This window comes from Heterodontus francisci, chromosome 14 (genome assembly GCF_036365525.1).
Source record: "Heterodontus francisci isolate sHetFra1 chromosome 14, sHetFra1.hap1, whole genome shotgun sequence".
Lineage (NCBI taxonomy): Eukaryota > Metazoa > Chordata > Chondrichthyes > Heterodontiformes > Heterodontidae > Heterodontus > Heterodontus francisci.
The window spans coordinates 70,125,220-70,141,686 of record NC_090384.1 but is presented as its reverse complement, the minus strand read 5'-3'; the positions used below and the strand labels follow the sequence as shown (position 1 = coordinate 70,141,686).

Sequence of the window (16,467 nt, the reverse complement as noted above, 5' to 3'; positions counted from 1 at the left end):
ACAGAGTGTTGCTTTCCCTCTCCAGCGAATTTCAACAATTAACGACTTGCAAACACTTTCAACAGAATCAATCTGACTTTAGAGTTTTTTGAGGGATAAAAGATTGTCACAGTCTAACTTCCCTTCCTTCAGTTCAAATTACCAGAGATCTCTATTTTGGCTTAACTTTTTTAGAATTTTGAGCGATAATAATAAAAACAGACAAAAATCCTATTCCTTCAGTTTAAATGGTTGAGAGCTCTTTCTTCAGGTGCCAACACCAGCTATGTCTGTATGTCTCTGTTTGTCTTAGAACAAACTGTCTTCAACTAAAAGCCAGTTCAAAACTGAATTGTAACAAATGTATCGCACGAGACTCACTCCCAGTGGCTTTATCTATGGTAATGAGAATGCACCTTTTGAATTGCAGTCTCCAAATGGCTGTTTCTAAGGCAACGAAAATGCAACTTCCTATAACTCCTGAGGCTTGCTGGCTCTTAAAGCAATACTGATCCCTTGCAAGCCTTAAAGGCAAACTGCATATTCTGGAAAAAAAACTACAGGCTCATGACGCGTCATTAATAAATATTGTGAATAGCTGGGGCCCAAGCACTGATCCCTGCGGTACCCACATTGACTGCCTGCCACCTGGAAAAAGACCCAATTATTCCTACTCTCTGTTTCCTATCTGTCAACCAATTCTCAATCCATGCCAGTATATTACCCCCAATCCCATGTGCTTTAATTTTGCACACTTACTTCTTGGAAGAGGCTACAGAAAAGTCTGTGGATCCCGACACTAACCTAGCCGTAGTGCTGAAGACTTCTGTTTCAGAACTAGCTGCAACACTAGCCAAACTTTTGTAGTGCAATTACAAAATTGGCATCTACCCAACAATGTGGAAAACTTCCCAGGTACGTTATGTCCACAAAAAGCAGGGCAAATCCATTCTGCCCAATTACCATCCCATCAGTCTACTTTCAGTCATCAGCAAAGTGACAGAAGGTCTCAATGACAATGCTATCAAGCGGCAGTTCCTCATCAATAACTTACTCAGAGATGCTCATTTTTGGTTCCACCAGGACCACTCAGCTCCAGACCACATTACACCCTTGGTCCAAACATAAACAAAAGAGCTGAATTCCAGAGGTCAGGCGAGAGTGACTGTACTTGACATCAAGGCAAGTTTTGACCAAGTGGGACATCAAGAGGCCCTAGCAAAATTTTAGTCATTGGGAATCAGGGGGAAAACTCTCCAATAGCTGTGGCCATACCTAGCACAAAGAAAGATGGCTGTGGTTATTGGAGACCAATTGTCTCAGCACCAGGACATTGCTGCATGAGTTCCTTGGGGCATTTGCCTAGGCCCAAGCATCTTCAACTGCTTCATAAATGACCTTCCCTACATCATTAGGTCAGAAGTGGAGATGGTCGCTGATAATTGTATAGTGTTCAGTACCTTTTGCAACCCCTCAGATTATGCCCACATGCAGCAAAACCTGGACAACATGCAGGCTTGGGCTGATAAATGACAAGTAACATTTGCATCACACAAGTGCCAGGTAATGACCATCTCCCAACAAGAGAGAGTCTAACCACCTTCTCTTGACATTCAATGGCATTACCATCACTGAATCCCCCACTAACAACATCTTAGGGATCACTACTGACCAGAAACTTAATTATTGTAGCTACAACAGCAGGTCAGAGGCTGGGAATTCTACAGTGAGTAACACATCTCCTGACTCCCCAAAGTCTTTCCACCATCTATCTGGCACAAGTAAGGAGTCTGTTGGAATACTCCCCACTTGCCTGGATTAGCGCATCTCTAACAATACTCTAGAATCTTATCCAAGACAAAGCAGCCCAGCTTATTGGCATTCTATCCACCACCTGAAACATTAACTCCCTCCACCACCAGCACATAGCGGCTGCAGTGTGTCAAATCTACGATGCACTGCAGCAACTTGGCAAGGCTTCTCTGACTATACCTTCCAAACTCACAACCTCTACCACCTGGAAGAACAAGGGCAGCAAATGTATGGGAAAACTACCATCTGCATGTTGCCGTCCAAGTCACACAACATCCTGCCTTGGAAATATATCGCCGTTCCTTCATCCTCACTGGGTCAAAATCCTGGACTCCCTCCCTTACAGCACTGCAGGTGTACCTACACCAAATGGACTGCAGCATCTGGAGAAGGCAGCTCAAGGGCAATAAAGGATGAGCAATAAATGGAGGCCTTGCCAACGATGTCCACATCCCATGAACGAATAAATGAAAAAAAAACCTCCTAATTTCCTCCTGCCCCTTTATAGACAAGCACCTGCCCTCTGCTTGATGTCTTCTGACAACGCTTTGAAAAATCAGGTGGGGAAATTATGAACACAAAACAACATCCTCCCATTCCATGAGGCAGCATGAATTAGTTTGAATAATGCTTTGCACTGCTCAGATGTACTTGAGACTGAGCAGATCCTTTCATTAATTTAAAGTAATCTGGAACACAGTAGCCAGAAATGTTTGAGTGAGAAAACATGACTCTGGGCAGCACAAGATAATGATCTATACACAGCAGGAGTTGCGGGCATGTGTGGGGTGGGGTGGGTAGGGGGGAGGGAGTGGAGAGTAGAAAATTATTAAATCCACTTTATGGTAGAATAAGGCACAATAGTGCTAATTTGTTGCCGATCTTCTTCAGCATAGGTGAAATCCTAAGATCACCCCAAAAATTTCAGTTCTGATAAAGATTCAGGCAACGCCACCACTGGGGGATGAATGGAATTACAAATAGGAAAAAAAAGCAACGGACACAAGTTCCAACCCAGGAACTGCTGCCACCACCCACCACCCCACCACCCCCCCTCCCCCCACCACTGCCCACTCGCTCCACTCTGCCCTTCTCTTTGTTTTGGCTGAGTTTGGGGACTGTCTTTGACATCACAGACTGAGCTTGGTGATGCTGCAACTGCAGAGGGCACACTATCCACACATGTAGTTGCAGTGCCTGTGATGTCAAAGACAGTCCCCAAACTCAGCCTTTGTGAAATGAAGTGAATTATTTGAAATCAAAGTTGAAGAGTAGGCAGAAACATTGAGCAGGCAGTTTTAAAATTCTTCAGAGCAAGACATGAAAATTAAAACACACAATTTTATATCCTAGAACTGTCAGAAACTAATCGTCTGCAGCAGATTCACATATCTAATTTCTAACCAATTTAGCAATTTAAAGAAAAACATACATCTCCGTAGAGACCTTCATTGCTGGTCTGGCCAGAGATTATTTAAGACTCTCTCATAGCCTCAGTGGAACTCTCACCTTTTAGCAAATTCAAGAAACTCTTTCATTTCTGTTGCTGAATAAATATCACCCAAGGGATTGTGGGGATTTGTCAGAATCATGGCCGTGACCCTGGTACCCTGTGATTACACAAAAAAGAAAATCAGAGTCAACACAAAACAACCTCCCACAAAACGCCAGTCCAATCTGAATGGAAGTATTTTAGGATTTCATTGAATCAAAAAGAATCAACTAAATAATTCCCCTCCTTTGCGAGTTGAGTCATGCTAATTACAATAACTAAAATGTTAACCCTTATCTGCTTCTTTACATTTTATATATCAGGCTCAACCCTTCATCAGACTTGTCATTTTTTCCCTTTTCAGATGTTGACGAACCTGCATCTTCCGTTTTTATTTCTGATTTACAGCATTTCAAGTTCTTGCTTTTATCTCTCAAATTGCACAAGCTATTCAGAATAGATCAACAACAACTTGCATTTATATAGCACCTTTAACACAGTAAAACATCTCAAGGTGCTTCACAGGAGTGTTGTCAAAAGTTTGGTCAAAGAGTTAGCTCTTAAGGAATGTTTTAAAGGAGGAGAGATGGGTAAAGAGGCAGAAAGGCTTAGGGAGGAATTCCAAAACTTAGGGCCTAGGCAGCTTCACACTTTAATCTTCTGAACTCTTGCAACCACAGTCAGTCAGTCATTCAATTTTGATGGATTTCACTTAGAATGGTACTGAAGATGGACAAAGCAACTCAAAATTCTATTTTGGAAATGGGTTAGCAGTACTGAATTAAACATTCAAAGTGTTTCATGACAAGTGTATCAAGTGTTCAAAATCAACATTGTTATGCTTAATTTTTGATAAATACACTTTTCTAACTAGCCCAACCATTTTACACAGAGACTGGGCCTCTGATATATGGGCCATAATCCAAAAGCAACACAATAAAGATACAAACTAAGTGGGACCTTTCCTTTCTGGAAGTTAAGTGCAGGAAGTGAAAACAACTGGCAAGAGGTTGAATAGAGTTGAGAGTTGTCGGAGGTTTTCTCAAACTTTTGAGTTAGTGAGAAAACACCCACTGAACAAAGTTAAAGCATACGGTGTATTGAGGCACGATTGAGTGCTGATTTTGAAAACTTGAATCAAGAAACCATTGAAGATCAGGCTGGAAAGAGACAGGAGTGAAGCAGGCTGTTATCAGTCAACATTATTAAATACAATCTGCTCTTCAGTTCATTTTTCAGAATGCATTAACCTGAAGATATGGGAGATAAACTTCATGCTGACATTTATAAAAGCAGAATCTTCTCACTGAAGTGAGTAAAATGACAACAATGATGAGGAGCTTAGACTGAACTTAGTTACATAGGAACCATCAGAGTCTTCGAATTTATTTCAGCCAGAGAGGAACGGTTGGTGAAAAGATGATAAACTGAGAGGAACAAACAATCTTCTGACACATTGTTTGTAATGAAATGGTCTTCAAGAATTATTGATCAGGTATTTTGATTCTCATTATAGATTTTCTCCAAACACAGCATTAAAAAAGCAAACTAATTTCTAATTTCTAGAGGGAAACACCTGAAGGTAAATGCCTAAAGGTTCAATTACTTAGACATCAACAAATTTGCTAACTTTTGTATCAGCTTGTTCACATGTAACAAACCTTTGACATAATGGGATGAATTTTATTAACGCGCTGCATATCACGGCGGCACACTTTGAACTCAGTGGCCTTCCAACACAGAGGTGCCGCCGCTGAGCCCCCGCGATATTTTATGCGGGGGCTCATTTAAATGAAGGGGGCAGAGTGGCCACCCCTGACACGCCCAATGACATAGAGGGGGCGACCGCTCCGTCCTCGGCCATGGCATCCGGCGCCGGCGCCATTTTTAAAGGGCTTCAAGTCCTTAGCATAAAATTGAAATTTTGAAGGTTTAACACTGGACATTTTATTGAAAATAACATATGATAGGCTGGACGTCCTTTCCCAACCCCCATAATGGTTGTCTTATTGGCTGATATGAATAAAATCAATTTCACTCCTGAACTTTCTTCCCCCAGCCTCTTCACATTTGCCCTTCAACCCCTTCCCACCATCCCCACAGCGAATAAGAATTGTTTTGCCTGTTCCACCCATCCCGCCCTGATAATTTCAATCCTCCCCCTTCCCCACCAGTGCCTCGCCTCAGAACTCCGAACGAGTTGCAGCTGGCGGCCGTAAAATCGTGGGACAGCCACCAGGACCAGATAATCAGCATATTGTTTGAATTAATTTAAATGTTTAAATGAAGGTCCCACCACTGAGCAGCGGGATGGGGGGGCCACACCGAGGTCCCACCACCACTGATAAAATGCGACGGGAACTTATCGGCGTCGGGGGTCAAGGCCGACCTCTCCCAGCAGAATTTACAGTCCCTCTGCCACAACCCCCAATGTCGAAGGGCTGATAAAATTCAGCCCAATGTGTTATTTGTTCTGAGTAATAGGAACAAAGCATGAATTGGTCAACTGAAACTATAGGCATGGCACAATCACTGCAGAATATATAAGAATTTGTTTTAATTGTACACAGAATTTTGATGGATGTTCTATTAAATTCTCATTCTCTGAAACTTAGAAAAGAAAGCAGTTCTATAATTAAATTATAAAAAGATATTATCCTATTATAGGAATAATGAACATTTCTGAATCGTCCGCTCACCTGGAACTGTGCAGTTTGCATTGATTTTTCAAGCTTTCCCACTGTTAGTTGAAATGGACGTGTGTCTCCATCAGTCACCTACAACAAGGCCATCAGAAGTTCACTGCAAGACCTGGGTTTTCAATTCTCTATGTAGCAGCTTCCTAGTGTTCTTTGGGCTATATGGTGAAGGTGAAGGCAATGCAAGTCAACACAAAGGGATCACACACCACTGCATTGGCAAAAACCCTATGGGCATCATTCACTCAGTCAGGGAATTGCAAATGGTGCATTAAGAGGAGGATTAAAAAACACCACCAAATACCAAGATGTAAGATATGCTATCAATCGGACAGAGACTTTGCTTGAATATGGAGCTCCAGAGATGAAAGACAGTTGTGTAAGGATGCATTTGCTGACAACGCAACCACTAGGTGGCGCTGCACAGTCACATGCGCAAATGCAGCCTGTGCCACTAAAACGTCACAGTCTGCGACGACCAGGCAGTTACCAGGACTAAAGATGGCGCTGCTGAAATAATCACACAAAGGCAAAGTAAATACATGGCAGCACAGAATGGCCGGAGAGAGCGAGCGAGCGGGCAGGGTGGGGAGAGCGAGCAGGCAGGGGGGGTGAGGGAGAGCGAACGGGCGGGGGTGGGGGGAGAGCGTGCCAGCGAGTGGGAAGGGAGGAGGAGAGCGCATCCGCACCCGCCGCCACCAAGGTCTTCGGCCGCTCTCCCCCCTCCCCCACCCAGCTATCTCCCCATTTCCCTGCGTAATGCGATGACGCCATCTGCGCATGCGCCAACCGGTCCTGCAATCCGGAACGCAGTGCACGTGCAGAGAGCAGGAGCCCGTGTGTGCATCCTGGCACAGTCTGATGACGTCAGCGGCTGGCTGCGTTGTAAAGAATCACTTTGGTTGTGTAATGCAGTGAACCAGTATTAAGTGGCTGGCACACCCGTTCTGATCATGTCCACCAGTGTGCTAGTAGTTAAGCCAGATGATGAAATTGATCCCACAAACATCATCTAGAACAAAACAAAACTTTACAAGATTTAAATGCCTAATACATCACTGTTCATGACATAACTCAGAGGGCACGAATGGTAAAGGATAAACTTTAGATTACTCAATTGTTAAGTTTTCATTCACTTAACTAAAGTTCAGCAAGAGTTACAAAGTATAATTACAAAACACGAGGAACTACAAAAATCACATTTTCAGGATATCTGTTTTTTGTATGATCTCCTTACTTTGCTTTCCAAATGCACAAGTAGTGGTTTGACTGTGCTGTATAAAAAGATATCACTCTTGATACCCCCATAGTATGGGGCAGGTAGTAGGATTCTATCTGTCGAAGCAGAAGGGAAACCAGGCAGTACAGTGATTTTAAAAATAAAATGACAGATGATCAAAAAACAAACAAGTTAAAATTATTAACCCGCTGAATCAACCAACTCCATTTATCAGCATAAATGTTGCAATTAACTAGTAGTGTATGGGTTATTAGTGATATAAATTAATAAGCCCCAAAACAAAATACATTTCCCTAAGCATCCTATGTTGGGACAAAGTGAAGGACTTACATTAGCGTCAATGATAACAAATATTAGGAATGGACTGAAAGATAATAGCTTATTCATCACTTCCCCAAACACTTCTCTGGGTTGTCCACTTAAGATATCCCCCAAATTTGCAGAAACAGATTTTTTTAAATTATTGTTCTTGGGATGTGGGTGATGTTGGCCAGGCTTTATTTATTGCCCATCACTAGTTGCTCTGAAATTGTGGTGGTGGGCCTTCTCAAACCATGCACCCACAATGACCATAGGTAGCTAATTATAGGATAGTAAACTAGCAATGCAGGAACAACAGTGGGACATGTTTAAATTAGGATGGTGCATGACTTGGAGAGGAACCTGGAGGTGATGGTATCCCAAGACATTGCTGTTCTTGACCTTCCCAGTGGTCGAGGCCATGGAGCTGGGAGGCATTGTCAAAGTAACGGTGGTGAGTCGCTACAGTGCCTCCTTTAGTTGGTAAATATTGCAGCTACAGTACACCAGTAATGTCGGAGTGAAAATTCAGTTGAGTGACAGGGGGAATGTTCAAACAGACCAAATGATGCTGAGCTTCTTGAGTGTTATGACTGCTTCACCATCCAGGGTGAACAGTGGGTATTCTGTGAATAGTCACACCCTGGATTTGAGTCTTGTAGGTGGTTGAGAGGCTTTGAGGGGTCAGGAGGCAAGTCAGTCATCACAGGATAGTAAGACTCTGCCTTGTCATTTAGCCATAGTGTTGATTTACCTGGTCCAGTTAAGTTTCTGAACAATAGGAGCCCCCAGGATGTTCATGGTGAGGGAATCAGTGATCAAGGTGCCATTGTTGGAGATGGTCATTAACTGGGACTTATGTGGCACAGATGTTACCTGTCACTTGTCAGTCCAAACCTGGATGTTGACTTGTGTGTCTGCCATGACTCAATTGGTAGCACTCTTGCCTCTAAGTCAGAAGTTTGTGGGTTCAAGTCCCCTTCCAGGGCTTGAACACAAAAATCAAGATTGACATTTGGTTGCCAGTATTGACAGAGTGCTGCACTGTCAAAGATGCTGTTCCTTGTATAAGACGTTAAACCAAAGCCCTGTCTATCCTCTCAGGTGGACATAACTGATCCCATGTTGCTATTTTAGAGAAAAGCAGGGGAGTTATCCCTGGTGTCCTGGCCAATATTTATCCTTCAATTAACATCACAAAAACAGATGATCTGGTCATTAGCACGGTGCTGTTTGTGGGAGTTTGCTGTGTGCAAATTAGCTGCCTCATTTCGTACATTACAACAGTGACTATGTTTCAAAAAAGTGCTTAATTGTCTGGCAATATGTAAATACAAGTCTTTCTTTTGTTTTCCAAGTCCTGCTGTAAATTGGCATGCTCTATTTTTGGAGGAGTTGTTTACGGAGTTGAACACTACAGAATTGTCAGTAAACAGCCTGACATGACAAAGGTTAGATCACTGATGAAGCAATTGAAGATAGCTGGGCCATGGGTGCTGCCCCGAGGAACTCTAGCAGCTATGTCCTGGGGCTGCAACGATTGGCCTCTGACAACCATGACAGTAAACTAAGGCCTAGCTACCCGACGCGAACCCAACTAGACCCGACTATATGTATCGGGTTCGGGTTGGGTGGGGACAAAATTCCGAGTCCAGCATTCGGGCTCAGGTCGGGTCAGGCTGGACATGCTTCCAGGAAGTCATGGGATCTGGCTTACCCATGATTCCCCACAACTTCAGCTGCAGGAATAGCCTGCTGCTGGAACAGATGAAGGAGATTCGTGTCAGGTTGGTTCGGGTCAGGCACAAAAAAAAATTAAAGGGCTTGGGCTCAGGTTGGCTGTGGTCGGGTAGGCCCGGGTCGGGTTTTAATTTTATACCCGATTTAGGCTTTACCGTTAACATGACCATCTTCCGCTGGTGGGTTTTCCCACTGACTCCAGTTTTGCTAGGTCTCTTTGTTACACGCTCAGTTAAATGCTGTTTTGATGTCAAGGATAGTTAGCTAGCCTCACCTCTCTTCCAGATTTCAGCACTGTGCCTACTTTGGATCAAGGCTGTGAAGAGGTTAGAAGCTAAGATTTACGGTACTTTACTTACATGAGTTCATTTCAAACAGACGGCAGCTCAAAAGTTGTAATCTTACTTTTACGGTGATGATGTATCAAATGCCAAGAAACATGATCACGCCCAGGATACAATTCCTAACAACCAGAAGGGAAATCCAATGTTTTGCTGCTTGAATAAACACCCGTCCTGTTTCAGTCATCACTTACCTCCAGGATCACAGAGCACAGCAGACAGTGAAGAAAACAGAGATCCACAACCATTAACCACCAATATCTAGATTAATGGAAAAAAGTGTAAATACATCATTCTTGGGTAGTAAGCATTCCATGAACAAATGTCTCCTTTTTGGGAGGCAGAAAGGGGGGTCTTAGCATTAAAAAAAGTATTTTATCATCAATTGTAAAAACTTCCCATCATTGCATAAGGCGGCCAGGTATGAGAACACGCACTCATATATTCAGGCCTCAGTACTTCCAATATTTGGGTTAGAGAGAGGCAAGTAGATATTGCTGAAGTTCTACACTTCCACTTGCATGGCGTATGACGGGGTGCCTATTCTGTGATCAAAAGGATGGTGGCAATTCATTCATACATTTTATGTTGTTATGGAGCTCACTATGCAACTTGTGAGTAACTGATACCCGCTGTCTACCTAGCAAGAATTCAAACTTGCAAGTTGTTTAGTGATTATCCTACTTGAGATGGAGTTAAGTGAGGTCATTTGAGTTGTGATAACAGCAAGGTGACATGTCTGGTGATGAAAAATCAAAACCACCGTCATCTGTAGTAATCTCAGTAATTTGATACCTGACCCAGGTATGTCTGGGATACTTCAGGACACCCTTAATAGGATACCTAAAAAGGCTGTTTCATTAATTCAACCTGCATGGGTAGATCCATCACAAGGAATGAAGCTCCATAGAACCTGGCTACAGATAACCCTGCAAAGCAGTCTCCTAACATGCAGGACTGTCCTAGTGAATATGCAGCAGGAACTTTACCAGGAATTATACACAGTTAAACTGCATGGTTTTAACTGGTTAAAATCGTGTAGTGCATTGCAAACACTTGGGAATCCCCAAGTCTACCTGTACCTAAGATCTTTGAAATTAGATCATAGGAGTGAGTCCCTATTAGGAGACAATGCAAACTGCATAGTGGGCAAACAGAAATGTTATATCAGTAGATTTCTCATTAGCTTGGTTTGGAGACTCTGAAGTGGGGTTCCACATGTGTTAGTGTAGTATTTGATTGATCTGGGTTTGATTGCATTAGTCAGTTCATTAATCTATGTTCACAGTGTTTGATTGCTTAAGCCTATGGGTGGAGCTTAAGAGTTAAAACTGAAACTAGAAGGTTCTACAGCAAAAGAAAACAGACTGCTCTGAGAAGACGTTGTACTGAGATCGTGTAAGAACTAATATATTTTAGGTGCTGTAGATAAACCAGTTGGTTATTTAATTCTTTCTTTTTGGGCCTCCTTATCTCGAGAGACAATGGATACGCGCCTGGAGGTGGTCAGTGGTTTGTGAAGCAGCGCCTGGAGTGGCTATAAAGGCCAATTCTGGAGTGACAGGCTCTTCCACAGGTGCTGCAGAGAAATTTGTTTGTTGGGGCTGTTGCACAGTTGGCTCTCCCCTTGCGCCTCTGTCTTTTTTCCTGCCAACTACTAAGTCTCTTCGACTCGCCACAATTTAGCCCTGTCTTTATGGCTGCCCGCCAGCTCTGGCGAATGCTGGCAACTGACTCCCACGACTTGTGATCAATGTCACACGATTTCATGTCGCGTTTGCAGACGTCTTTATAACGGAGACATGGACGGCCGGTAGGTCTGATACCAGTGGCGAGCTCGCTGTACAATGTGTCTTTGGGGATCCTGCCATCTTCCATGCGGCTCACATGGCCAAGCCATCTCAAGCGCCGCTGACTCAGTAGTGTGTATAAGCTGGGGGTGTTGGCCGCTTCAAGGACTTCTGTGTTGGAGATATAGTCCTGCCACCTGATGCCAAGTATTCTCCGAAGGCAGCGAAGATGGAATGAATTGAGACGTCGCTCTTGGCTGGCATACGTTGTCCAGGCCTCGCTGCCGTAGAGCAAGGTACTGAGGACACAGGCCTGATACACTCGGACTTTTGTGTTCCGTGTCAGTGCGCCATTTTCCCACACTCTCTTGGCCAGTCTGAACATAGCAGTGGAAGCCTTACCCATGCGCTTGTTGATTTCTGCATCTAGAGACAGGTTACTGGTGATAGTTGAGCCTAGGTAGGTGAACTCTTGAACCACTTCCAGAGCGTGGTCGCCAATATTGATGGATGGAGCATTTCTGACATCCTGCCCCATGATGTTCGTTTTCTTGAGGCTGATGGTTAGGCCAAATTCATTGCAGGCAGACGCAAACCTGTCGATGAGACTCTGCAGGCATTCTTCAGTGTGAGATGTTAAAGCAGCATCGTCAGCAAAGAGGAGTTCTCTGATGAGGACTTTCCGTACTTTGGACTTCGCTCTTAGACGGGCAAGGTTGAACAACCTGCCCCCTGATCTTGTGTGGAGGAAAATTCCTTCTTCAGAGGATTTGAACGCATGTGAAAGCAGCAGGGAGAAGAAAATCCCAAAAAGTGTGGGTGCGAGAACACAGCCCTGTTTCACACCACTCAGGATAGGAAAGGGCTCTGATGAGGAGCCACCATGTTGAATTGTGCCTTTCATATTGTCATGGAATGAGGTGATGATACTTAGTAGCTTTGGTGGACATCCGATCTTTTCTAGTAGTCTGAAGAGACCACGTCTGCTGACGAGGTCAAAGGCTTTGGTGAGATCAATGAAAGCAATGTAGAGGGGCATCTGTTGTTCACGGCATTTCTCCTGTATCTGACGAAGGGAGAACAGCATGTCAATAGTCGATCTCTCTGCACGAAAGCCACACTGTGCCTCAGGGTAGACGCGCTCGGCCAGCTTCTGGAGCCTGTTCAGAGCGACTCGAGCAAAGACTTTCCCCACTATGCTGAGCAGGGAGATTCCACGGTAGTTGTTGCAGTCACCACGGTCACCTTTGTTTTTATAGAGGGTGATGATGTTGGCATCGCGCATGTCCTGGGGTACTGCTCCCTCGTCCCAGCACAGGCATAGCAGTTCATGTAGTGCTGAGAGTATAGCAGGCTTGGCACTCTTGATTATTTCAGGGGTAATGCTGTCCTTCCCAGGGGCTTTTCCGCTGGCTAGGGAATCAATGGCATCACTGAGTTCCGATTTGGTTGGCTGTATGTCCAGCTCATCCATGACTGGTAGAGGCTGGGCTGCATTGAGGGCAGTCTCAGTGACAGCATTCTCCCTGGAGTACAGTTCTAGGTAGTGCTCAACCCAGCGGTCCATCTGTTTGCGTTGGTCAGTGATTATGTCCCCCGATTTAGATTTGAGGGGGGTGATCTTCTTGATGGTTGGCCCAAGAGCTCTCTTCATGCCATCATACATTCCTCTGATGTTTCCGGTGTCTGAGGCCAGCTGAATATGACTGTATAGGTGTTGCCAGTAGTCGTTTGCGCAACGCCTAGCTGTTCTTTGTGCAGTACTTCTGGCTGCTTTAAGTGCTGCGGATGTTAAATCGCTGGGGGCTTTCTTGTAGTTCAAAAGTGCAATGCGCTTAGCGGCTATGACAGGTTCCAGCTCTTCATTATGAGATTGAAACCAGTCTGCATTTCTCTTCCCACTTTTGCCGTAGGTGGTCAAAGCTGACTCATAGATGGCGTCTCTGATGTGGGCCCACTTGGTCTCAGCATCCCCTGTGGGAGTGTTTTGAAGGGCTGTTACAAGTGAATTTAGAAATTTTTGTAACAGCTGTGGGTGAGAAATTCTGCTCGTGTTGATGCGCGGGTGGCCCTTCTGCTTGGAATGATGCAACTTCTTTGGTCTGAGTCTAACCTTGCTGCACACCAGGGAGTGGTCGGTGTCGCAGTCCGCACTGTGGAAGCTGCGTGTGATTTGAACACTGTTTAAGGCGGCTCGCCTTGTGACAATGAGGTCTAGCTGGTGCCAACGACGTGATCTTGGGTGCCTCCATGAAACCTGGTGACAGGGTTTAGTGTGAAAGAACGAGTTGGTGATGCAGAGGTTATGATAGGTACACAACTCAAGCAGTCTCTGCCCGTTCTCATTCATCCTTCCAACGCCATAGCGCCCAAGGCAGGAGGGCCATGAGTCATGGTCGGCCCCAACCCTGGCATTAAAGTCCCCCAGCAGGAATAGGTGTTCGGTGTTGGGGATGCTGCTAATGATGTTATGGAGTTGTTCATAGAACTGGTCTTTAGCTTCAGGTGCGGAACAGAGTGTTGGAGCATAGATGCTGAGTAGGTGTACTGGACCAGAGGTGGTGAGCAGTCGGATGGACAGTATGCGTTCCGAGCCATTTGAGGGAGGCTCTATCATGCTGAGCAAGGAGTTTCTGATGGCGAAGCCCACTCCATGCTGTCTTGGTTCTTCAGGATCCCTGCCCTGCCAGAAGAAGGTGTAGTCTTGCTCTGCTAGAGAGCCACTCGCGGGGAGGCGAGTCTCCTGAAGTGCTGCAATGTCCAAATTGAGTCTACTGAGCTCGTTGTTAATGATGGCGGTCTTCCGAGAATCGTTGATTTGTGTAAGGTCTTCCGACAGGCCAGGACACATAGTTCTGACGTTCCAGCTTGCAAAGCGAAGGGCTGGTACCTTCTTTCCTTTTTTCATGTTGTTTGGTGCGGTGTATCAGTCCACCTTTCGGGCAATGACCCTGAGCTCCAAGCACCCATTGAAGCAGGCAGACTGTGGCGGGACAGAACCTTATTGACCGGGGGCTGCCCGGTTTGAGGCGGGCGGTAGCTGTCCAGTGAGGTGCAATGACCTCTCCCACCGACAAAGGCAACCCGTGGCGCCCAGTTTCTACGCCAATTTATCTGGACTTATAACCCGTAACTGCTGCCTTCCGTGTTGTTTCAGTCGCTGTGAGGCAACTATGGAGTGACCTCTCCATGGCGCATGCCTGGGCAAATTTATGGAGGTTGAGAGTTGCCCAGTCGTCAAAACCCCCCTCTCGGCCTTTCTGGTGGGGTCCAAAGGAGTGCAGGACACGACGTTTGGCACCAGTATGGCTGCAGGAACTGCCGGAAACATGCCAAAGGTGACACATGACCGCCTACGGGGTTCCGCTCCGGATTTTCTGTTAGGGTTTACTCCCTTAGCCTTGGTCTCTCCCGAGACGCCCACAAGGCAGTGGGGTTGTTGGGGCCCCTACACAGGTGTAGGATGGTGCCGGTGGGAGGAGGGGATGCAAGGGGGTGGGGGGGGGGGTGCAGGGGAAGGGGGTGCGGGGTGAAGATGGTGCGAGGGGGGGGCGGGCTGGGACGGGGTTGTGAGGGGGTGAGCTGAGAGGGTGGAGCAGGGAAGGGGACGGGGGTGGGGGGGGGGTGGAAGGGGGGTAAAGGGGGGGGGGGGGAGGGGGGGTGGAATCTGGTGCAGGTAATAAGCCATTTCCTCAGTGCCCACCATCGACGTCCGGAAAGCTCATCTACGTCCTTCGGGAGGTGAAGCATCATTTGGCAGACTTAGAGGTGATTACATTTGTTAAGGGTTTTTTTTTTTGCAGTGGTTTAAATAAAGGCATGCAGCATTGCCGACAGTGCGCTGCAGATGCTCTCCGAGCCATCTCCCGCGGGCGCTTTGAAGTTGCGGCCGGGGGGGCCGTTCGTGGATGTTTTGGGTGTTCGGGGTACCTTTTCCCAGGACTTCTCTCGGGTCCCGCAGCTCCTTCTTCACCTCAATGGACTTACCGCATGCCGTGGCTGCAGACACTCTGGGCAGTGAAGACAGCAGGATCGGAGATTAAAGTATCGGCAGCTGTGCTCGTCAGTTTCATCCGGATCAATTTCATTGAGAAAACAAAGAGCAGGTGTGGCTGGGGGAGGGCAGTGGGCCCAGGTAACATACACTAAACTAACTGTTAACTTTTAGATAGGGCTAAAATGAACTGATTTAAAGAGCCAGGGGAATTTAAACAGTTTAAGAGGGCAGATTGGGGGAGAAAACGTTAGGGATGGGAGCAGATGGCCATGGATAGAGTTGAACAGCAAGGGAGCTTCCAGCACAGGAGCCATCTTGAAAGCAGAGGTTATTTAATACAAGTGTGATATCTGCATTTGCTCGGAGATAAATCAGATACTTTTTCTGATAAATCATGTACTATATCCAGAAACCCGGCGTAAATATAACAGTCAGGACACCCAGCTAACTTAAATGAAACCGATATTCTTTCAGATCATGTTATTTTTGTGGATCATTGATCATTACAAATGTAGTATATGGACACACAAAGCAATTGAAACAAAAATTGAGTTCAGTCCCTCATGGAAACAGTCATATTATCAGAATGTCTATTACGGTTAAGAGCAAATTCAAGAAAGTGGCAAGAAGTTTTGGAAGGAAGTTCCAGACTGTGAGGCCAAAGTAACTGAAAGCTCTGCCACCAAGTGACAATCCTGGACAGAGTGGATATATGCATATAAACCTGGGGAGTAGGGATGAAGGATGCTGCAGAGGTAGGTAGAGACAAGGTTGTAAACAAGGACAGGAATTTTGAATTCATATGGATAGGGATGATGGGTGAGTGAGACATAATGCAAGGCAAGGTGTGGAAAGCATAGATTTGGACAAGTTGAAGTTTGCATGGGGAGGGTTTTGAGAGCTGGCAAAGAGACTGCTTGAGAAACAGAGTTTTGATGTGGCAAACAAATGTATATAGTTTTCAGGAGTAGAGGGGGCTGAGAAAGGGACAAAAGTGGGCAATGTTGAGGTGATGGATGTATACTGTCTTGATAATGGACAGGATATGGAGTTTGAAGTTCAGCACAGCATCGAACA

The 16,467-nt window shown here is 45.5% G+C and overlaps 1 protein-coding gene across 1 annotated transcript in view; it reads right to left on the bottom strand.

The window, feature by feature from the left end:
* LOC137376913 (uncharacterized) overlaps positions 1-16,467 on the bottom strand; it is a 158,162-nt gene that overhangs the window by 39,262 nt on the left and 102,433 nt on the right. The window contains exons 30-33 of the mRNA XM_068045868.1: positions 9,798-9,864; positions 7,220-7,317; positions 5,983-6,060; positions 3,301-3,401 (exon numbers count right to left, since the gene is read on the bottom strand). Of these exons, the coding sequence (XP_067901969.1) occupies positions 3,301-3,401; positions 5,983-6,060; positions 7,220-7,317; positions 9,798-9,864 (344 nt within the window). The remainder of the gene's footprint in view (positions 1-3,300; positions 3,402-5,982; positions 6,061-7,219; positions 7,318-9,797; positions 9,865-16,467) is intronic.